General features: G+C 32.9%; 2 protein-coding genes across 2 annotated transcripts; both read right to left on the reverse strand.

Annotated features, from left to right (window-relative positions):
• Window positions 1-697: 697 nt before the first annotated feature.
• On the reverse strand, window positions 698-5,440 carry LOC108343207 (3-hydroxy-3-methylglutaryl-coenzyme A reductase 1). Its single transcript, XM_017581326.2, has 4 exons — window positions 4,217-5,440; window positions 2,881-3,062; window positions 1,719-2,065; window positions 698-1,402 (listed from the first exon to the last, which is right to left on the reverse strand). The coding sequence occupies exons 1-4, from the start codon at window positions 5,242-5,244 to the stop codon at window positions 1,160-1,162; spliced, it is 1,800 nt and encodes a 599-aa protein (XP_017436815.1). The 5' UTR covers window positions 5,245-5,440; the 3' UTR covers window positions 698-1,159.
• A 9,887-nt stretch (window positions 5,441-15,327) lies between these two features.
• LOC108341052 (uncharacterized) lies at window positions 15,328-20,754 on the reverse strand. The gene is made up of 5 exons (XM_017578662.2): window positions 20,339-20,754; window positions 17,581-17,645; window positions 17,448-17,508; window positions 16,192-16,338; window positions 15,328-15,559 (listed from the first exon to the last, which is right to left on the reverse strand). Exons 1-5 carry the CDS (start codon window positions 20,625-20,627, stop codon window positions 15,435-15,437), a joined length of 687 nt encoding a protein of 228 aa, XP_017434151.1. The 5' UTR covers window positions 20,628-20,754; the 3' UTR covers window positions 15,328-15,434.
• Between the last annotated feature and the right edge of the window lie 2,348 nt (window positions 20,755-23,102).

Below are 23,102 nucleotides of genomic sequence, written 5' to 3' on the forward strand. Positions count from 1 at the left end.
CACATTATACGTGTGAATGAAAAGTTGATACTTTTTTTTAAATTGAGGACCAAGTTGACACCCCAACAATGAAAGTAGAGACAAATTAAACAATTAAACCTTAATTACTATTTTTATTTAGTTTGTAAAATTTATTTATTTCTATGTACTAAAATATAAGATTTTATTAATTATTATAAATATATGTAAAATTATTAACTTTTATTTTGTTTAATAAAAATTTTTATTTTAAATGGTTCAATTATTATATTCAATTTAAAATGATTTCATGAAATAATATAAATATATTTCCAATATAAAGTTCAATTTTACAAAATAAAATATTTATATTAAATTTTAATTATATTTCATAAATTTAAATTTTCATAATAAATATATTTTACTTTTTAAAACGCTCAGGGTATAAATACTAGTATAGATACAATGAAAGCAAACAAAATCCCAACTAAAAAAATGTGACACAAGCGTAGCTCAGGGCATCTTTATGGAGAGATAAATATCTAGATTTTAAAATAGAATAATTTACTAATGGAAACAAAAATAAAAATATATAAAATTTATTATTGTTTGTAAGTGTGTCATGCAAATACAGATACCATTCAAAACGAAAAAAAATAATAAAACATGTCAAATAAATACCATTATTAATGCTTCTGCAGATTTGAAAATTAGCACAGAAAACATGGATAGCGTCACATAAGTCCACCAAAGAAATGGAAAACTATATTGAAGAAGTGGTCCAATTTAATTCATTGGGTCTAGTGAGCAACGAGACAAGAGAAAAAGTAAGAAACCTCCCAGCTTTCTGGTCCCCCAAGTACTTAGAAAAATAAATGTAAGAGAAAATGATACAGTGCTGAACATTAGTTTAGAATCTTAGTACAAAAAAACAAAAGGAAAATCTGAAGTCTTGGAGTCGATTAAGATTTCATTCGATTAAGTCTTGTACAGTGAATGAATGGTCGAGACGGGCTCTCCAAAACTTGCCACGGTACAACTTATGATACATTCACAGACATCAATACAAGCAAAGAAACTTCACATGGGTGCCAGCAAAGTGATGTCTTCCATTTCACTTTAAAAAATCCTGACCCATCAAAGAGACCACTTTCACTTTTGACATAACGAGTAAAGGCTGGAGCCACATGGTCCTTCCTTCTCAGGATGACACTCTAGACATATCTCTGCTTGATCTGTTGTATTTCATGTGGCTCTTCACTAACTGCCCTGCAGCTATAGCAGACATCAGCGACAGCTCCCCTGCTAGAACAGATCCAGCAACAATGGTGGCCAAAACCCTTGAATTTGATCCTGGTGAATCCTTGCTTGCACCCTTCAGACCAAGAAGATTCAAGCATGCAGATTGAGATGGTAGTTGAGTTCCACCCCCCACTGTGCCCACCTGAAAGAATCAAGAGTCTTACACAAACATACCAATTGAATTGGTACATTAAGTACATAAAATTCTCCATAAACACTTGTCTGGAAGAAAAGAAGGTTAAATGCATTGAACAAATCGGATATCCTTAAATCCACTGAACTTCACATTTCTAGAGGTCTTCATTTAACTTTCGCAAAAGTTATTCTCCAAAATGATTTTAATTTGTAGAGAAACACAATGTGTTTTATCCATTCTTGTTTTTTCTCCTTGAAGTACTTAGAAGTTTATCCAAAAGACTCCATGTATGATAAATATCTATCACGGTTCTAAAACTCACCTCTATGGAAGGCATGGTCACTGAGACGTGAAGATCTCTCCCATCGTTCACAGCTTCCATCATAGTTATGCAATGGGAACTCTCAACATTCTGGGCCGGATCTTGACCAGTGGCTATAAAAATGGCAGAAACAATGTTGCTGGCATGAGCATTGTATCCACCAAGAGCACCAGCAACAGCAGAGCCAGCAAGGTTTTTGAGCATGTTAAGCTCAACCAAAGCTGCCACACTGGTCTTCAACACCTTTTTCACTATATGTTCTTTGATAGTTGCTTCACAAACTACTGATTTCCCACGTCCCTCAATCCAATTTACTGCTGCAGGTTTCTTGTCCGAACAGTAATTTCCTAAATAATATAATCAATACATAACTAATCATTACAATTAAACTCCAATTAATCAGCAAATACAGTTTAAACACCCAAGGATAACCAAAGATTAACTAATGGGGCCACTTCGATATTCCCCTTTGAAAAGGTAATTATTTCACTAACTTTTCAAAGTATGACAATAATGAAAATTACATTTAATACTGCAAATTCTGAGATGAGATTTTAAACGGAGATGCTTGGTTCATCACACATTCAACGAATGCATGCATACTGGAAAAGTTAATACCAAGGTGAGTTTAACTTTTTGAAAGAAAAGAATAGTATTATAGTAGTAGCACACAAGTGGAATTTAACGCGATATAGAAGCAGGTGACGGAGTCCGGGAGTGACGTGACTGCTCAACTTCTTACATCAAACTGACAGATCCTATTCATGGTTGATAAGTTAAAGGACAACAGATTCAATGCTAACTAGGAAAATATTCTGTCAACACAATTCGGATAACGAACTATTCTGTATATATGAAACAAATAAAATACATAAATGAGTAGAAAATTAATTTTGAAAAGTAAATATATATCATTTCAAAGATATTGCTGAAATAAATAAGAAAAAAAATTTCGGTGTATTGCATTGCAGGATCACTTTCGTCTAAATAAAGAAAAATAAATGTACAATGAAACAGAGACCCACAAAAACTCTAAAGTATCCATCCACAACTAATTATCAACTAATTATCAGTATCAGGCAGACTATCAGTGGCATAACCTCAAGTTTGTTAACGAACAATAAGGGTTACCCAGTAACGTGAAAAAGGGGGGGAAAATTACCAGAGATGCCGATAACATCCATATCAGGAAAATCACTTTGAAGGAAATCAAGAACATTCTGAACCCCTTTGGAAACCATGTTCATTCCCATGGCATCACCCGTACTACAGGTAAATCTAAGATAAACATTCCTCCCCGCAATAGAGCACTTAATGCTTTGAAGTCTGCCAAATCTACTTGACCTGTAGCACAAGCAACAAACATCAGTTTCAGTAAAAACTGAAATCATCCGGAAACAAACAAATGTTTTCAAAACAGCAATAAATGGACTCTACCCTATTCTAATTAAAGAACCAGTTTTAGCTCTTTATTCCTTATTTATTCTATCCCAATTCATAAAAGTAAACCCAAACTCTGAAGAAGCACTGGAGTAGTGGAACTCACCAAACACCAAAAACTCAACATAAATAAATTCAGATTCAGAATAATTAAAGGGACAGAAAAGAGAGAAAAACTGACAGCAATAAATTTCATAATCCATACACCAAAAAAGATTCCCAGCCCAAAATATCATTCAACTGCAGTATGGAAACTCAAAATAGAGAAAGGAAATTCATAAATCCAAATTTCAAATAACAACCAGTCAATTAGGGTGTAGATTATTGTAAGTTCAGAAACAACCAAAGTTACAAAACTTAGTTTCCTAACAAAGATAAATCCATCAAGATCAAACATAGCATGACCCAAATCAACAAACAAAAAATGACACTGATTTGGAATAATGGATTGCTTAACCCATCAACCAAAATAAGATAAAAGAAAATCAACATCAAAAGTATTATCACATTAACCATTACAAATAAAACATTTTAAATTCTGACAAGTTCAAATCATGGAGAAAAGCATTCCACTTTCAAGGAATTAATTACCTTTAACTTCCCATTTAGGTAACTCCACATTTAGTTTCCTAACAAAGATAAATCCATCAAGATCAAACATAGCATGACCCAAAACTTAGTTTCCTAACAAAGATAAATCCATCAAGATCAAACATAGCATGACCCAAATCAACAAACAAAAAATGACACTGATTTGGAATAATGGATTGCTTAACCCATCAACCAAAATAAGATAAAAGAAAATCAACATCAAAAGTATTATCACATTAACCATTACAAATAAAACATTTTAAATTCTGACAAGTTCAAATCATGGAGAAAAGCATTCCACTTTCAAGGAATTAATTACCTTTAACTTCCCATTTAGGTAACTCCACATTTACAAGCCAGACTCAAACTAAGATCAGAAGTAAATAAATATATGGAAAAACAAAAACAGAAAACAACAATCCCCTTTTTCTCCACCAACACAAAAAGCCATAAAAGAAAACACAGACTTGTTGAAAACGACGGTCAAGGTATCAAAATTGAGAGGATCTTCCAGAAAGAACTTCAACTCGGCAGCCCTATTTGCCGTCGCGAATCTCACAACCGGCGCCCTACTCATCCCATCCCTCAACAACACACTAGTCGCCCCACCGGACGCGTAGATCGCCTTGCACCCTCTGTTCGTGCTCGCCACCAGACAACCCTCCGTTGTCGCCATCGGCACCGTGTACTCCGCCCTGTCCAGCAGCAGCGGCCCCGCCACCCCCACCGGAACCTGCACATACCCCACCGGCATCTCACAACACTGCCCGAGAATTGCATTGTAATCAAACCCCTCCAGAGGCAGTCCTCCCAGCGACCGTCCAGTCGTCCTTTGAAGCGCCTCTCGCCGGATTGCCGCAGCCCTGCGACAATCGCCGAGACGCGATTCAAGAGAGTAAGACGGAACAATTCCGTTTACGACAGAGTCGATCACGACGTCGTCTTCATCATGATAGACTCTGTCAGCGGAAGAAGAAAATTCTTTCAGAACCGGTTTCACGTTTTGAAAAGAAGGTTGTATGACTCTTTTCCCCTTCATGACAGAATCGACCATGATGCCATTGTCGACTCCGCACGCAACCAGTTTGACCGGTTCGGTACAGAGAAGTGGAGAAGGTTGTGCAGCTCCCTTGGTTACTGAGTCGGCCATGATGACGTTGTCTTCTTGACCGTCGACTTTATCCAGGGAGCTGCATTCCGATGGTTCTACGTCGTCGTCGGCAGGACGGGCAACGAAGGACTGGACGAAGTGAATGCCGAAGAAGCCAAGGAGGTAGATGACGGAGGCGAGGAGGGCGAAGACGGCGGCGAGGTCGGAGAGGGAGAGTAGGTGGAGGGGGGAGGAGGAGCGGATCTTGTCGCGCCAGCGATTGAGGAGGTAGTAGGCGACGGAGAAGAAGAGGGTAAAGAAGAAGGCGTTGGTGAGATGGAGGGGGAGGGGGAGAGCGTCGGAGGCCTTGGCGGCGGCGGAGGAGGATCGACGGCGGAGGTCCATGGAGCGGAGAGAGGGTGGTGGCGAAATTTGAGGGAAAATAATTTTATAGAGAAAGAGTGGAATGAATGTATGGATGGTGAGAAGGAGAGAAGCGTGGGCATGAATATGGTGATCCACAGAGACTGAGTGAGGGCAGCGCGGGACAACTGACCAACTACTGTCATCTCCCACACTGGATTTTTCGTTCTCCCCACGTGCTCCTCGACCCTACTTTCTCTCTTCAATAAAACAAACAAAAGGCATTCCATCCTAAACCACGATTTTGGTCCTTAATCCACACTATTACCTAGGACATCTGAGTTTGTCTGTTTGAATCTTTCTTAATTTTCTTAAGAAATATTTCTATCCATGAGTATAATAAGTAAGAGTCTCACTAATATTTGATGTCTTTAGTTATTTATCATGTTACATATGATTTTCTTTTTCTTTCTTTTCCATTAATTCTTTCGTTTAGTCTAGAGACATAATATGTGCCTATTCAAGAAATATCATCTCTTCTTATGTAATGTATGATCCTCAAATGCATGCCATGTTTATAAGTTGAAGTCATTCTCATTTGTGAATAAAATAATAAAAATAGTTGTAACATAATAGTATTACTCTCTTAAAAATATATTAGTTACTTATATTTCTATTTGATATTTATAGGGTGTTAATACATACATTGGTGAGAAAATAATATGGTATTTTACGTGCATTTGAGTTTTGGGATTTGACATTCTAAGAGTTTGATCAACACATCAACTTTGGAATGTGGCAAGTTCGTAGGATGGTTGCGTTAACTCAGCAAAATTTGAAAGTAATATTTTCTAGAAAATAAAAGAAATCTTTCATACACCATCTGAATGGAATGAAAATATTATACGACTCTTTCCATGATTCAATTATGTATAATTGATAATAAGTTACAAAAGGTTTTGTTTGATAAAACCACATCATCCTTGTGATCAAAAGTAAACTCCTTATACATGAAGATGGTAGCCGATCATATCGATATATTGCAATAATTATACATTCTTCGCATGGATGTAAGAGCTTACATAAGAAAATATATATCTTATTTTACTTCACTAGTTATGAAGTCAAAAATATGGAATAAAAATTTTCTAGTGAGTGGTAATCAATTATATTGCTATGTTTTTTATCCCCTCATTCTGGCACTCTCGATAAATTATAATATATTGTTGTGACCATATAAACAAGGATGAAGTGAAATATTTTCTTTTGAATCATTAGAAGCCAGAGCATGATAACAGTGGATGTGATGTTACCAATAAGTTGATCAAAGCTTTGAAAGATTTTGATGATGAAGTATTCAAATATTTGAAGAACCATTTTATATGTTTGGATGAATTTATGTTAAAGCTTTTTTTAATGATTTAGATTGTAATAGCTTTACTCATTTGAATAAGCTTTAGTCATTTGGATAAAAAAAAGTCTTGTATTTGTCCTGAATGTTCATTGGAATAATCGATTTTTACTTGGGATAATCCATTATCCTAGGAAACATCAGAAAACAACTTGATTCACATATAATCAATTATCTCTTGGGAGATAATTGTTATTCCCGAAAGTAGGAATTACCAAGACTCACAGATAATTATCATAGAGAAAATCCTTTTACAATGGTTTGGGATAATTGATTATCATTGGCAATTGGGAACTGTCTTTTAAGCTTTTGACCTAGTTCGAACCTTGTGTTATAAATATAGTGTTTTAGAATTCTCTTAGTGTTACTTAAACTATTACAAAGCAAGAGTGTAGTCTGGAAAAACTCTGAGTGTTTAAGAAAGATTTTGGTTTCAGTGCTTGAAGAAGGAAAAGCTCTTACTTAGTGTGTCTAAGTTATTGGTGCTTATATACCAAGCAAAATCAAGTTGTTTATTCTTTTGTGTGTCAAAAGAAGGTGTTGATCATCTATTATCTGTTAAGAGAGGTGTTTTCTAATCTCATATTTAATTCTCTATTGTAAATTGTTATTCATTTTAGTTAAAAGGTTCATCCCTTTTTTAGAGAGATTAACAACTAGGTGTAGAATCTTTTGATTCGAACTAGTATAAAAATTACGTGAGTAATTTTTCACTTTCCTTACCTACTTTATTTATTTGCTTTTAATCAACGTAAGTTTTCACATTTATCAAAGAAATTTTTAAAAGCAAAAATTTGTTAAAAGGAAAGTGATTTTTAACTCGAACCAATTCACCTCCCTCCTAGTTTTTGTCAGCTACGCTAAATAGTCCACTACATGTTTTCTACAATTTGTTAGCATAAAGATGAATCTTAGAAGTTTTGATGATGTCTCAAAGTCAAGTCTCAAGTGCTCTTGTTGCAAGAAGATATTCGTGAAAATTTGTTTTTATATTAAAGCTTTTGTAATTTAGTATAGTTATGTATAGGATGTGGTTTATCTTTGATTTCGTGTATTGTTTGCCTTAGGTTACGTTAAAATTCGTTTTGCATCAGAAAACCTCATTTTCACTCAGCATCATCGATTATCAACTAATGATAATCAATTATCAATAATCGATTATGATTTTCCATAATCAATTATCAATAATCGATTATGATTTTCCATAATCGATTATCACGAGCATTAATGCAAATTTTCAAGCAAGCTTTTGACTGTTGTGCATTCATTAAATGCATAATCGATTACCTCACTTAGATAATCAATTATCACGCGTTAAATAGTTGACAACGAGCTTTTGGAGGTATCTATAAGTGAGATCTCTAGAAATTGGATTGAGACTCTCATTCTAATATACGAAATACGTGAATTTCGAAAAGTTTATCTGTTTTGTTGTGTGTTGTGATAAATTTGTTCTAGGGTTTATGTAACCTTATGCTTTGGCTTTGAGAACTTGGTGTTGGCATAGAGTGAGAACTTTCACTAAAGTTGTGATTGAGTGTTGTTGTTGTTGCTAAGTTAAAGCCTGTCATCCTTTGTGAAGATTCAAAGTTGGTGCTCATCCTTCGTGAAGCATTCGGAGGAGATGTTCATCCCTTGTGGATTTCAAGGAAAATGAGTTTTATCTCTTGTGATAACAAGAGAGGTGTTCTAACTTTAAACTTTGTTATTTTCTGTGTGATTGTAATAGTTTGTTGGTTTGTGATGGTGAAGCGTTAATTATCTTTTAAGATTAATAACTAGATGTAGAATCTATGTGATCTAAACTAGTATAAAAATCATTTGTGCAATTTTCTCTCTTCCTTACTCTCTTATTTGTTTTAATTTGTCATTAAGGAATTTAAATAATACGAGAAAATTATTAAAGGCACGATTTGCGATAAGAAACCAATTCATCCTCATTTTGGTTTGTTGTTCACACTAACCATTCTGCTACATCGCTCTGACAATTGGTATCAGAGTTTGCTTTGATAGTAATTCAAAATGATGGGGCAACATCAAACCTTTGTTAAGGGTGCATCTATCAACAGACCTCCACTATTTATTGAAGAAAACTATGCTTTTTGGAAAGTTAGAATCAATTTTTTATGGAATTTGTTTATGGTGAGATTTAGGAAACTGTCACAAATGGTCATTTTGTTCCTATTGTGTTTGTTAACAATTTTCAAGGACCCAAACTGTGTGAGCAATGGAATGCTGATGATAGAAGAAGATCCAAATAGGATGTAAGGGCTCATAACATAATATCATCTACTTTAACTGTTGATGAGTTTTACAGGATCTCAACCTCTAAGAATGCTCAAGAGATGTTGAGAGTCACCCATGAAGGAATTGATGATGTTAGGAGAGCCAAAAGGAATACTCTAATCCAAGAGTATGAGATGTTTCACATGAAGCAGGGAGAAACCATTGTGGATGTTCAGAAGCGCTTCACGCATATTGTGAATCATCTCATTGGGTTAGGTAAGTCCTTTGATAATGATGAGTTAAATATAAAAATCCTGAAATCTTTGGACATGACTTGGTAACCAAAGGTGATCATTATTAGTGAGTCACAAAATCGCAATACTATGTCAATGACTGCATTGTTTGGTAAATTCAGAGAGCATGAATTGGATCTCCGGAGATTGAACGAGGATGAGGAGAAAGGAAAGAAAAAGACTCTAGCGTTTATGATATTGATAAAAGTAAAAATCTTAATGTAAGAATAGTTAGGCCTTATTGCTCAACACCAAGAAGGGGAAGGGGGTGAATTGGTTCTTATTGAAAATACGTTCTTTTATTAACTTTTGAAAAATCTTTAGCACTTTCTTGAACACACAAGACAATAAAGAAAATAATGCTAGAAAATCAAACATAAGGATTTTTATACTGGTTTGACCTCAATGCTTACATCCAGTCCCTTTCAATCAACCCGAGATTAAAAGACTTTCCACTATAAAGATTGAGTTATACAACAAGACTTACAGAGACTCTCTCTCAATATAATCTCCTCTCCAACTCCAAATCTAATATAGGAACATAATCAATACAAAAAGAAAAACCCTCTTTCTGCAGAACCCCTTTGAGACTCCTCTCAAAGATACTAGAACCACACGTTCTCTTCCTGGCAACACGCAACAAGGAAACCACAATCTATGGATTGTAAACACAATACTTATCTGGAAAGAATACACCTTAGAGTGCGGATGATTGATCAACTAATGAAAGTACAAACCAATCCTTCAAGAATCCTTCAAATCTGCAAAACTTTCGTTTCTTGATTCTTGGAGAAACAACACACCAACAAAATCTTACCTTGACTCTCTTATGTCAGATATTAAAGATCAAAAGCTCAAAAGTTATCAATATAGAGCGATATGCGTCAATATATAGATTTCTTCATGTCTTACACTTTTTAATCGATTACAAAATTAATGTAATTGGTTAAGCATTTAACAGTGTTGTACCAGAATTACATCAAAACAGATTTAACTGATTACGCAATTAATGTAATCGATTACACACTTATTGTAAGTCAAAACAATTTAAAATATGACAGTTATGATAGTTAAGACTTAACATGAAAACAATTTTCAATGTGTACCAGATTTAACAAATTAAGAAAACTGTGTAATCGATTAAGTATTACACTTAAGCAATTTTAAAATCTTTTTCTACTGAAAACTCATCACTGCACTCAGAAAACAGGTGTTAGCAAAGACACGGGTTTTAATCGATTATACATATAATGTAATCAATTAAAACTTGTAGCTTGCTACAGTTAAGCATTAACTGATATCTGATGAACTTAATTAATTACATAAACACTGTAATTGATTACTTCATACATATATGCTTTGTTCAAGTAGTTTTGACACTTAAAAACATGAATATGAATACTACAGATTTAAACACATGTATAACGACAGTAAGTATGCAAACCAAACAGTTCAAGCACAAAGAAACATATAAATGCAGCTATGATTATTAAAACGTTTTAGTTGTTATGCAAGAAATATATAGAAATATTTAGTTGTTGTCATCATCAAAAACACACAAGGGATTAGGTTTAGCTTTCACATTGCTCCCCCTATCAACAATCTCCCCCTTTTTTGATGATGCACAACCAGAAACTATTTTTCCAGTTATTTCCAATTTCTCCCCCTTTGGGCATTAGCAAAAAAGATATGAAACAACAGGAACATAAGTGCATACAGAGTAATTGGTTAAAACTTGTAGCTTGCTACATTTAAGCATTAATTGATATCTGATGAACTTAATTGATTACATAAATAATGTAATCGATTACTTGATACAGATATGCTTTGTGCAAGTAGTTTTGACACTTAAAAAAACATGAATATGCATAATACAAATATAAACACATGTATAACCATAGTATGTATGCAAACCAAAAAGTTCAAACACAAACAAACATATAAATGCAGCTATGCATATTAAAACGTTTTAGTTGTTGTGCAAGAAATATATAGAAACATTTCAATTGTTGTCATCATAAAAAAGACACAAGGGATTGTGTTTAGCTTTCACATTACTTCTTCTATCAACAATCTCCCCCTTTTTTTATGATGCACAACCAGAAACTATTTTTCCAGTTATTTCCAGTTTTATTTCCAATTTCTCCCCCTTTGGGCATTAGCAAAAAAGGTATGAAACAACAGGAACATAAGTGCATACAGAGATACATCAATATGTATTTTTACAGATCAATTGTAGAAATTGATGCTTCCCCTATCATTATGCAGTAGCTCTTTTCAACCATTTCAAATACAAAACTTAGTTCAGTATGAGAGCTAACAGAAACATTTAACATTATATAGTTCAATGAAAGTATCAGATTATGAATTGTAGAAATTATTTCAAGCATGTAACATATTTATTGAAATGTATAAGAATAAAAGTAATACTTGATGCCAATGAATTTTTGTGTGCAATATTTAGAATACTAAAATATGATTAACAACGAATATGAAATAATGAGTATTAGAATGCATGAAATCATATAACTTCATAATATATGTTTCAGAATTGATGATTCAGCAAAAAAGAAAATCAAACCACATTCTTATGTGATAAATGATTTCACTGTTTTTGCAATCGATTAATTCTTGTAGAGTATTTGATAATCCATTTAAGACCAGTGGTATGTTCATGTAAACTTGTCATGTTCAGTAATATACCTGTAAATCACAACTTTCTCAACTATGTTGAGTGTTAGTTCAGTGATACAACACAATTGTGAAGCAATAAGAATCATCAAATGAGTATGAGTATGCAATAATGTGTATGACAGTTAAAATAGTAGTTTGCACTCATACAACAGATATATCCAATCAGATTCATTCAAACAATTGATCAAGAACATGATATAATCCGGAATATATCTATTTCATTCATTATACCAAAATAACAAAGTTTAAGCATAAATGGCTTTATAGCCAATTTTTACATTCATTTCAAAATAAAACAAACAAAACATCAAAATAGACTCTAAAACATAGACTCTAATTCCTAATCTGAGTCAACTATCTTTATGAAGTCTTCATCTGTTTTGTCTTTTTCATTGACAGAGTCATCTTCAAATGTTCCCCCAAAGGCATTGATTTTCAGTATAGTGTAACTTCCTGTGCAAACCAGACAAAGATTTTTGTACCAGGGATAACTTGAGATCTTGCTTCTTAAACTCTTCAAACACAAATTTTTCAAATTCATATTGAGGCTTGAAACAATATTTAGACTTATCAACACATATAGGCTCAACCTCTTCCACCACAGGTACATGTTCATCCTTGAATGACCAACCATTTTCATCCTTTCTCAGTCCCATATGGTGTAGGGCAAGTTTTTCAATCATGTTTTTCTTTGAGCAACCCAAAGTTACTTCATTTGTGACATCAACTCCATGATGTCTCAATATCCTGCTAATGAAGACAGCGTATGGAAGGTGGTATACCTTCTGCATGGTGATCTTGGTCATATGATCACTTATCACAGAAATCTAGTTTGTGGGAACTTAAGCCTGCAAAGCATGCAACAGAAATACATCTTCAGTGGTGAGTTGTGCATGATTTCCACCTCTAGGTAGCATAACCCAAGCTATAACAAATGCACAGAGATGCTCATCCCTTTTTAAACCACCAACCCTGAAGAGAGTGAAATATCTTGGTTCTTCAGGAAATCTTAGACAATCTTTGTAAATAGTCATTTTGTTAATACTAGTCATACCCAAATGAGACTGAATCCCTGCAAGATGAAACCCTGCAATTGCCTTCCATACTGGTTCATCAATACAAACATCAACACCTTTCACTCGAGAAAGAATATGACTATCTTCAAGCTTTAGATTTGCGTAGAATACCTTCACTAAGTCTGGGTAGTAGTCACCATCCATTTCAACGAACTTAGCCAGACCTTGATAAATCAGCACTCCTGAAATATAAATCCTTCACTACAGAAGAAGAGAAGACCCAAAAAATTATGTTTGGTTACTTCTTTGAATCCCCAGAAGCATATGAAGTCACTTTGCTTTTTCTCATCACTAATCCATCCTGTGGGATTTGCTTGCCTTTTAACTAGTGTTGTCCATTTTACACGGCGATAAGATGAAGAGGCCATTACAGAATTAGGGTTCACAAAGACACTTGTACACAGATAGGGTTTTATAAATGACCTGATTGATTAAATTTAGTGAAGGCCATTTTGAATTTTTTAAAATTTGAAAAACCCAGTACAACAATTTAATCGATTTTATTATTTTTTGAATAAATTAAACTTCAACCAGTCTCAAACTTTTGAAAATAGAGAAACACTGAGAAAGGTTTAATCAATTACATTACTAACATAATTAGTTAAAATTCGTGAAAACATTGCCTTAGAAATAATAACGGGAATAATTAAGCTGAGATAATTCAAATTAATTAAAATAAGAATTCTTGGTCAAATTAAGCACAAATATCAAAATTGAGGAAATATTGGACATTTAAGCACACTTCCCTAATTAAATATAGTATAAGAAGTTAAGTGAATATGAGAAAATATTGATTAATTAGAAATCAAATTAATTAATAGTATAATTCGAAATAAAAGTTAATTGGATTTAAAAAGGTAAATAATAAAGTCTTATTGATTAATGGTTTAAAAAGGAAAATAATTAAGTCTTAATGATTAATGGTAATAAAAAGAAAAATAATGAAGCTTTAAGGATTAATTAATGTAATAAATGATTTATTATTTTTTGTTTGATATAGAATTATATTTATTTATTTGTTTGGTAATCTAATGATGGAGTGGAATCCCTAAGGGGTCCATTGAGCCTACTACATGTTTGAATGAGATTTTTGATAGTGACAAATGAGTAAGGTTAGACATGAGATGAGAATAGTAGTTGTGTTTAGGGTCAAGTTTGACTTGTGGATGAGATAAGAGAATGAGTGAGTGTTGGGGTGTACCTAAGTGTGTGGTTGATGAGCATGAGAGTTGGAGGATAAGTCTACTCGGTGTACCTAGTAAATCTTGGTTTTTGTCTTTGAATAGGTTATGGTTGTTTGGGTATTGAACCCTCCTTGTGTTAGGGTGATGATGATTTCCTTGTTTTTGTGTGGCAGGAAGACATGTTCTTTAGTTGGACTACAAGACTACTCGTAGGAGAGGCTACAGATTGGGTTGTAGGAGTGACTACAGTCGATGAGGTAGGGTATAGGAGTGTGACTGATTCTTTTCACTAGGGTGTTATGGTATTTGAGGAGACTCATGGTAGTGATCATGATGGACGTACACATGTTGATGAGTATGGTGATGATAGAGCATCATGAAAATACTGTGTTCTAGAGGCATGATTGACTCGAGAGAGATGAGAAAAAATCTTGGAGTTTAATTAAAATTATTTTGTTTTAAAAACAGATGGAAGGTAACATGACCACGCCAAAGGTGGTGGAGGAAAGGAGAAAGCTTTTGTGGACAAATCAGAGAGAGAACAAAGAGAGAAAGGAGAAAAATACTAAGGAGAAAAATCAGAGAGAGAACAAAGAGAAGATGAGGAGAGTTCAAACCTTTTTGCAACAGTGAAATGGGAGAAACCACAAAACCTTTTCGACCTAATTTCTCCTTCCACATCCCTAATTTTGGTTTTAAAAATAATATTGAAACGAAACAATGACATTATCAAAAATTTATTGTTAAAGTATCACGATCCAACCATATATTATTGACAAAATTTGTAGTACTTTTCAACCTAATAAAAAGCTATTTAGAATAAAATTTTCAAATCCTATTAGAATGTTAAAAAAGAGATTCAATATAAGTTAGAAAAATACTATGAATAATTTGCATTACAAAAGTCTCTTCAATAAATTGTTTTAGACAACCATACATCAACAGCAAGTTTAGAATTGCTGAAACAATTTTTATGTAAAAAAAAAAAGTTTGGTATGTCAAGAACATGATTATGAAATTATATATTTCAATAGATCATTAACTGTAAAAATAAAGTATTTCAGTGATTTTGTGATGAAAAGTTACTAGGTGATCAAAATTTTAGAACAAAATTTTTAAAATTTGCATATAATATATTTCAGCACTTAATTTTCTATAGGATAATAAATTTGATGACCTTTTTCTTTTTACCTAAATTCAAACAAAATCATAAATAACCTGTTAACAAGTATACAACAACGTTTTAAAACCAAGATTGAATTATACATTAATTGTGTTAATTAACCAAAGTCAAAATTTTCACCATTTGTTTATTTTAACTATAAACATGAACACTAGAAGTTGATGTTCAACTTGTTTCGGTATCATCGTTTTTTTTGTTTGTGTCTAGTTCAGTTTCAGTTTGCCCATCTGTATCAGCAACCTTCGCATTTTTCACCTTTGATACACGAAACATAGCCAAATGGGTGTCTCCTGTAAATGTTAATAACAATTAGGTCTCAATATTCATATAAAATATAAGATGAGGACACAAATAAGCAATTTATCATTTTGAAACATGGTAATTTGTAATGACAGACAAAATATGCTACAATGTTTAATTTTTGGATTTGAATAATGATTTTTCTTTTAAAAAACTCATGTATCTTTATATATTAAGATTAAACATGTTTTAATCTTTAAACATAAAGTTAAAATTCGTCTTTTCTTCAAAATTTTAAAATATTTTAGTTTTTAATAAATATAGTTATTTTGTCTAATAATATTATTTTTTGATATTAAATAATATTTTAGATTGATAATTGAGTTAAAATATAATAAATTATATAAACATTCAAATGTCGTCATAAAACACTATTTAATACATAAAATAATTAGCTTCATTATATTAAAAATATATATATTAATTCAACTTTTTAAGTAAAATTAAAATATATAAAAATTTAGAAACAAATTCTAATTTTAAATTAAAATTTAAAAATTACAAACATATTAAATTTATGGCATTTCATTAACATCCTAAATCTCTATTATATATATCACATAAAAAATATTATTAAAATATAATAAAAAATTGTGAAAAATTAGAAGTTTGTAAAAGTTACCAAATGTAATAGAACTCCCAGGTGATAGAGTTGCAGCTACTCCAGGTCTCAGACGTTTGTCATTAATGAATGTCCCATTAGTGCTATCCAAATCTGTGACAAGAAGATTTCCTTCTTTCTTCTGAATGCGTGCATGCACACCGGACACTGCAAATATCATATAACCTTTTAAATTCCAAACATCCTTTATAATATTTTATTTCCATACCTTAAAAATTCAATTATCAAATCCTTGGGACATGTAACTTCAGATATCCATAGACAAAAGTTAAATCAAGTCTTTTGAAATCTTTGACTTTATACTCAAAAAATAGTACAATCTCTTATTTTGAGATCTTGTACCAAACAAGATATTTTATGTCTGAAGAATTATGTGACATCCACAATCTTTATGAATCCTCACATAGCTACTTATTACTATACTTCAGGTACATTAGCTGATTAGGATTTCAAAGAGTTTTAAAAGATTTGTTAATAAAAGGTTTTATGATATTCAATGAAAACGATATAACATGTCTAGTGTCATTAAATGGGGACAATTATGATCTTTTAAGGAGGACAACAATTTTAGGTGTATTAAATTGAGATTTCAGAATATTTTAAAAAAACATTTTATTTTGGTATTCAACGAAAGTTTTAAAGGGGACAATGAAAGTCTGTCATATAAGTAGATATTTTTCTACTATTTATAAGAAATATGTTGGTGGTATTCATTCAAAAGGTATAAAAAGATTTCACGAGACTTTTTGGTAGAATTTATTATTACGCACTCATCAAACTATTTTTCAAGCCTTGAGACTTTTTCTTTATCTATCTCATATGGTAAGTTCTCAAATACTTGGCCATTTTCTTCACCAACGATGTTGGTGCAATGAATTTCCATCGAAAGACTTTTCTTTCTTATTGCTTCTATGTCAAACTTTTCTTTCTCTCATCACACATTATCTTTTTTTCTCTTTGTAGAGTACTTTATAACTTTGTTCACAAAGAATAATAAATGTTCAACTAAATGAATAGACAAATATCTTCTTCAGTATTATCATATAACTTGCTAGACAAAGAAAATCATAATTTTGAACAAAATTTATAACTGATTGAAGAGAGTCAATGGGACGAACAAGAAAGTTTATGCGTAGACAACTAAATAAGATATGAAGTTAAAATCAATTGCTAATTAATCATTAACAGATTGAAAAACTTGTAATGGATTTATATATTTTTCCAACCTTATTACTTTCTGAAATGGAACACTATACCTGTTGCAACTGGAATTACTAGATCAGCTTTGTCTGGTACACGTCCAACAGTCACCTCACTCTACATATTCAAAAGCCAGTTATTCAGAAATATACTAGGCCACACAATATTATTGATCATAAAATTACTTACAGAAGCAATTTCATATACACCTGGCATCTCAACCTTGTACCCTATGTGCCTTGTATCACCATCTCCTATCAAATAGCATTCATTATGTTTCCAATGTAATAAAAAGCCTTGTTAATCTTGACAAAAAGAAAATCATATTAAAACAAATACTTAAAGTGGTGGACCTTTGGGCCTCTTACCTTAAACCTCACAGATTCCTATTTTGGACTGCTAGCCCCATCAAAATCTTAAGTTAAACCATTTATTTCTTATTTAATGCTTAACTTGAAAGGTTTGAGATCAAAGAAGAAGCAAAGATTGTTATATTGACTATAAGACAACCTAAGAGTCTTTCCGAGGCAAAAAGATTGGTGGACCATTCGTTAGCCTTCAAGCAGTCATGGAAGCTTAGAACATTCCAGCATATTAAATGTCCATGTATCAAACTAGCAATAGAGTATAAAGAATGAGTGTTCAACAAGACATATACTAGCACTGACTTCGAGAAAAAAAATGCAGATTATTTTATACTACAAGTCACACATTTTAGGTGACTTTGATCCACCACACAAAGTGACAAGCAATACAAGGAGATTTAAATCAAAGGATTTAAGCTGGGTGGATGAAATCAAGGGATGGTTTTGGTGTTATTGGAGATGGAAAGGTGTCTCTTAAGCTAAAAGAAAAATTTTACTCCATATGACAAGTGATGATGCTTATTATGGTAATGAATGTCGAGAAATAAAGGGCTGGCATGAGAGTAATATAGTAAGGGTCGGTTGCAAAGATGATAATGTCATCTTAAATAAGTGATCAGACCAGAAAAAAAAGTGTGAGGAATTAAGTGTGGAGTTGAAAGTCTCACATCAAGTGAAGATGGCTAAGATGAGCAATATATAAAGAGAAAACTCACAATCTTAATGTCTTAATGTTTTGGGTTTTAGGTTCCCTTAGGTCTCTTTTCTGGGTTAAATTCAGACACATGTAAAGGAGAAAAAGATCATGAAAAAAGAAGGTACACGAAATATTCTCTTCTATCTTGCATATCCCAACAGGGCAAATATATATACAAAGTGAAAAACCATTTTGGATAGGGATCAGCCAGGATAACATCCACGACAAAATAAGCAAATACAACTAAAACATTCTAGAACCTACTAATATTTAAAGCAAACATAACAATATAACAGATTGGACTGAGTCAAGAGTGTGCTGAAGAATGAGGAATAGATTAGGCCAAGAATGTGTTAGGCTTCTTCTGTTTTAACATAAATCCAAATCTCTTTGGTTATGCAGTTTTTAGTTTTTCTTTTTTTACAAATTAGAGTATGAATAAATTAATTTTAGCTCGTGAAGAAGCTAATTTGAAGTTTTTTCTTATTTTTTCTTCCTAAAAGAATTTATGGAAAAATTCATCCAACCAAATCCATAATCATGTAATTTTTAACTTTAGTGACACATAATTCTCTTTTCTGAAATAAAAAGTGGGATCTCTATCTTAATTTTTTTGTTTTGTTTTGTTTAGTTTTGAAAACAGTAAGCAACTAATAGAAGAACGTTTTCTAACAAAATAACCAACTATGGTCTACTAACAAGAAAAAAAAAACTACAGAAACTTTGACACTGCACAATCACAAGACTAATGACGCTATATTGTATTAAATATTGGAGAACACAAGAGCATATGATAAAGGCTGCTAAGTGCATTGATGAGTGATAAAGGTTTATTGGTATCTAACATTTGAGAAGATAGTAGAATTGAGCCCAAGATTGTTTGGGCATTAGAGAAAAAGATTAACAGAATCCAGTTGAAAGAGTTGATCAAACAGAGGATATCCCAATAGTTAGAGAAAAAGGTGGATTAGAACCAAAATAGATTCAAAATGAAACTGATGAAAAGGCTCTATGATAAAATGGATTCTTTGAAGAATTGGTTTAGCACAGAACATAATATTTAGCCATCTCCACCAAGTGGCAAATGCTTTGCTGCTGTTGTAACTTACATTTTCCAAACTAATTTCTCAATTTTTCTGAAGAAAAATCATGCATAACTGTGGTGGATCTTACAAAATACCATGTTCAAACAATTCATTTGTATTTTAACAGGTCTCAGATGACAAAGTTACCCTCTCCCTAGTTAAAGAAACTAAAACAAACAAAAAGAAAACCCTCCCAAACAAATAAAACTATGGTCCAATGTCCTTTAAATAATATCATCTGTCTTCAAAATTTCAAATGTGAGCACTATACCAAATGTGAGAACTATTTACTAGGCAAATCTCAAAGTTGTTCTGGCAGGGAATTCCCAATTTTCCCACAGGATTTTCAATCATCTATTGAAGGGTGTCACCACCTTTTTTGACAAATTATATAACTCCTCTAATATTGAATAACCTGTAAGAAACGTAAAGGAATCCTGGGATAAAATTCTAACATGAATTTCTTTGTTTCATATTGAAACCTTTAGGAATTAGTAACAGGTGCTCATCAGTCATCAAGGGTGTGCATGCTGCATCCTAGATTGGGTACATAATTATAAAACATCTCATAATATAGACCAGTACAATTCCCCACCACCCCTACATAAAAAGGGTTCATATCAATAAAAATAAACACCAATTTTCCATGTTCAAGTACACTCTCCTATGATCCTATCTGCATAACTCCAAGCACATTGTATGCAAGATTTTTAGTTTATAGAAAACAGAAAATTGTAGAGTGATTATTTAAAGCTTTAGTTTGTAGAAAGGGTTCTATAGAGGAGAAAGATGTAACTGACCAACTGGTTCAAGAAGCCATCTTTCTGCATTATTAGCATTTGTTGTAGGGGTTGTTGTTGAGGATGCAGCCTCTGATGCATGTACAACTCCAAGGTTCTGCTTTTCTTTTGCTTTGGATCTAACACCAGATTGTGGGTGCAACAGAAAGCACTTGGGCAAATGATGGTGGGTTACTGAACTGAAAGCAACTGAGGTGAGTTTGCAGTGAAGCGAGAGTGGTGAATTCCACAAAGTTTGAGACTTTGGGAATTTTGCAAGGGAGAGAGAAGGTACAAATATGATTTCCATTTGAGCTAGAATTGTTAGACAGTGCGAGAGAAAAGTAGCTGATGTTTGCTCATATGGGTTGGCTTGGTGGTCCTGGTGATGAAGGATAAACCTGAAAGGTGATCTCGGTGTGACTAATGGGAAATGGGGTGTGTAGCATGTGGCAGTCATTTAATGCTTTACACAACAAGAAATTGGATAAATATATGATCTTTTAATGTTATGTTTTTTATTTCATATTTTATACTTACTGATTTTTAATTGTTAAATTGGTGATGAAAAATAAACATCTGCACCACATAATTTCTTTGCACACCCGCTCAAATTTCAAAATAGCATTTTGCCCTTCATAAAGTGACTTCTAAAATTTTCTGAACAAATTTTTTGAAATATCTAGATTATAAAATTGTATTTTGGAATAAGCTTTCTCAATTAAAATTTCCAAAATAAACTTTCTGGAATATATATATATATATATATATATATGAAATCTATTTTCGAAATACATAAAATGTGTTCGAACAGAATATTCTCTCTCATTATCCTTTACAACATTCTCTCTTCTTCTTTCTCTACAGCGGCTTGTTACCAACAGTGGCAATAATATGTGGCGAAAGTATTTGAATCTTTTTATGTTATTGTGAGGGTGCAGATAATAAATGTGAGATTGTCAAAAGCAATAGTTAGAAGTAAGACTGATGCATGTTAAATAAGTTTAGTTTGTTCTACTATTTTATTTTATGACTTTCAGAAAATTAAAAAATAAATCTAACTATATATATAATTTATTTCAATTAAAATAATATTAATTTTTAATTCCAAATAATTTATAGATAAAGTTGAAGTAGGTTGTGCAAGTTAAGTCTTCTGTCTAGGTTAAGTCCAGGTAAAGTTCCATTTACTCCATGCTAGGTTCAGTTAACTTGAATTGCAAGTTTACTCAAATTGAAGAATCAAGATGAGTTGGTCTGAATCGAAGGTCGAGTCAAGTTTTCCCGCTGAAGATCAAGTCAAGCTGGTATCGGATAAAGGTTGAGTGGAATAGTCTTAAGTTGAAGGTTGAGGCAAGTCGATTTGGTTGAAGGTTAAAGTGAGTCGAATCGGGTTCAAGGTCAAGTTGAGTTGACCTGGACTGAAGGTCGAGATGAGTTGGTTTGAACCGAAGGTTAAACCAAGTTAACATAAATTGAAGGTCAAGTCAAGTTTGGTTGGATTGAAGGGGTTGAAGGTTGAGGTGCTTTGGCTTGAGGTTCAAGATTTATGCAAGTTGATTGAGGATGAAGGTCATGGCAGAGTTAATTGGACCTTTGGCACGATTCGACTCAGCTCAACCTTTAGTTCGAGCTTAAGGTCTTATATTTAGGAGTTAATTAAAATCTTATAACAAAAACTCATTTTGGCTCTAACCCTAACCCACTTTAAAAAGGGGTTAAGGCTTTTCGACACCCCTCAGTTGATGATCACATAAAATAGGTACTTATTTAGGAGTGGATTGGAATTGACCTAAGGGTCATTGGTCAAATTAATATCGCTACTCAAAGGTCATTGATAACGGTTGAAAATACCGTTATCTGTGATATAATTTTGATACTAAATGCACCATTTTTGACTTAGAAGCTTGCTTAAACTCGTGTTGTTGCTTTAATTTTGTGAATAAGTGAGTAGAGGTTATACTTTATGATTTTATCACTAAATTCCCTTTATTTTGTAGCTAATAATGTGCTTAGAAGAATCTCCAACAATATATAGAGTTGTATAATGTTGAATTAGCCAAAAAAAAACAAGCAAAACAGCAAAAAAAAATGAGTTTTGGAATGCTACCGCCAGGGCTGAGCGCCAGTTTTCTTCCCGCACCACGCTTGGGCACCCTTACAAGGGCGTTGAGCGCCAGTTTTGACTCGTACCACGCCTGGGCGCCTCACTTAGGGCGTTAAGCGTCAACGAAGTGGGCTTGGACCTGTTTTTTGTTATTTTTTAGTTCTATTTAAGGACTTGGACGTCCTAGGGACTATATCTTTTGATGGCTTGAGCACAGAAATACACTTTTCACCCCTTCGGGGTAGATTTGGGGATATGACAACTCTCCTTTTCCTTGAGGGTAACTTTGGGGATGTGACAGTTCTCCTCTTCTCTTTCTAGGGTTTTTCTATCTTTTTCATTCTTTCATTGTTCATCTAGTTTGTCCATGATGATGGGGAACTAAACCTTATTTGTTGTTGGGGAAAGATGTAACCTCTTAAACTCTCATGTATTTTGAATTGATTCTTAATTATTTATGCTTCTTTCATTAATTGTTAGGGTAATTCTTCTTCACTCAATGTTTGCTTTGTTTAACTCATTCATTAGCATGATGTATGATTTGCATGAGTACAGGAAGGTATCTTACAATTCAGGTTCTGGAGAATTATTCCCAGAAGCAGTATTGCTCAGGAATGGGGGTATGAATTCTGATTGTCTTAAGCCTCTGTTCGTAAAAATTAATTATTAGGGATGATG

The sequence above is a fragment of the Vigna angularis genome, chromosome 6, assembly GCF_016808095.1.
Source record: "Vigna angularis cultivar LongXiaoDou No.4 chromosome 6, ASM1680809v1, whole genome shotgun sequence".
Classification (NCBI taxonomy): domain Eukaryota; kingdom Viridiplantae; phylum Streptophyta; class Magnoliopsida; order Fabales; family Fabaceae; genus Vigna; species Vigna angularis.

What these genes read in the sequence shown, in the direction of transcription:
- LOC108341052 (XM_017578662.2), bottom strand. Translation starts at nt 20,627, where the DNA reads ATGGAAATCATATTTGTACCTTCTCTCTCCCTTGCAAAATTCCCAAAG. An exon ending in ATGGCTTCTTGAACCAGTTG is followed by an intron (nt 17,646 to 20,338) that starts GTCAGTTACATC and finishes GCTATTTGATAG; the next exon opens with GAGATGGTGATACAAGGCAC. An exon ending in GTGTATATGAAATTGCTTCT is followed by an intron (nt 17,509 to 17,580) that starts GTAAGTAATTTT and finishes TTGAATATGTAG; the next exon opens with AGTGAGGTGACTGTTGGACG.
- LOC108343207 (XM_017581326.2), bottom strand. Translation starts at nt 5,244, where the DNA reads ATGGACCTCCGCCGTCGATCCTCCTCCGCCGCCGCCAAGGCCTCCGAC. An exon ending in TTGACCGTCGTTTTCAACAA is followed by an intron (nt 3,063 to 4,216) that starts GTCTGTGTTTTC and finishes CTTGTGCTACAG; the next exon opens with GTCAAGTAGATTTGGCAGAC. An exon ending in GGATGTTATCGGCATCTCTG is followed by an intron (nt 2,066 to 2,880) that starts GTAATTTTCCCC and finishes TATATTATTTAG; the next exon opens with GAAATTACTGTTCGGACAAG.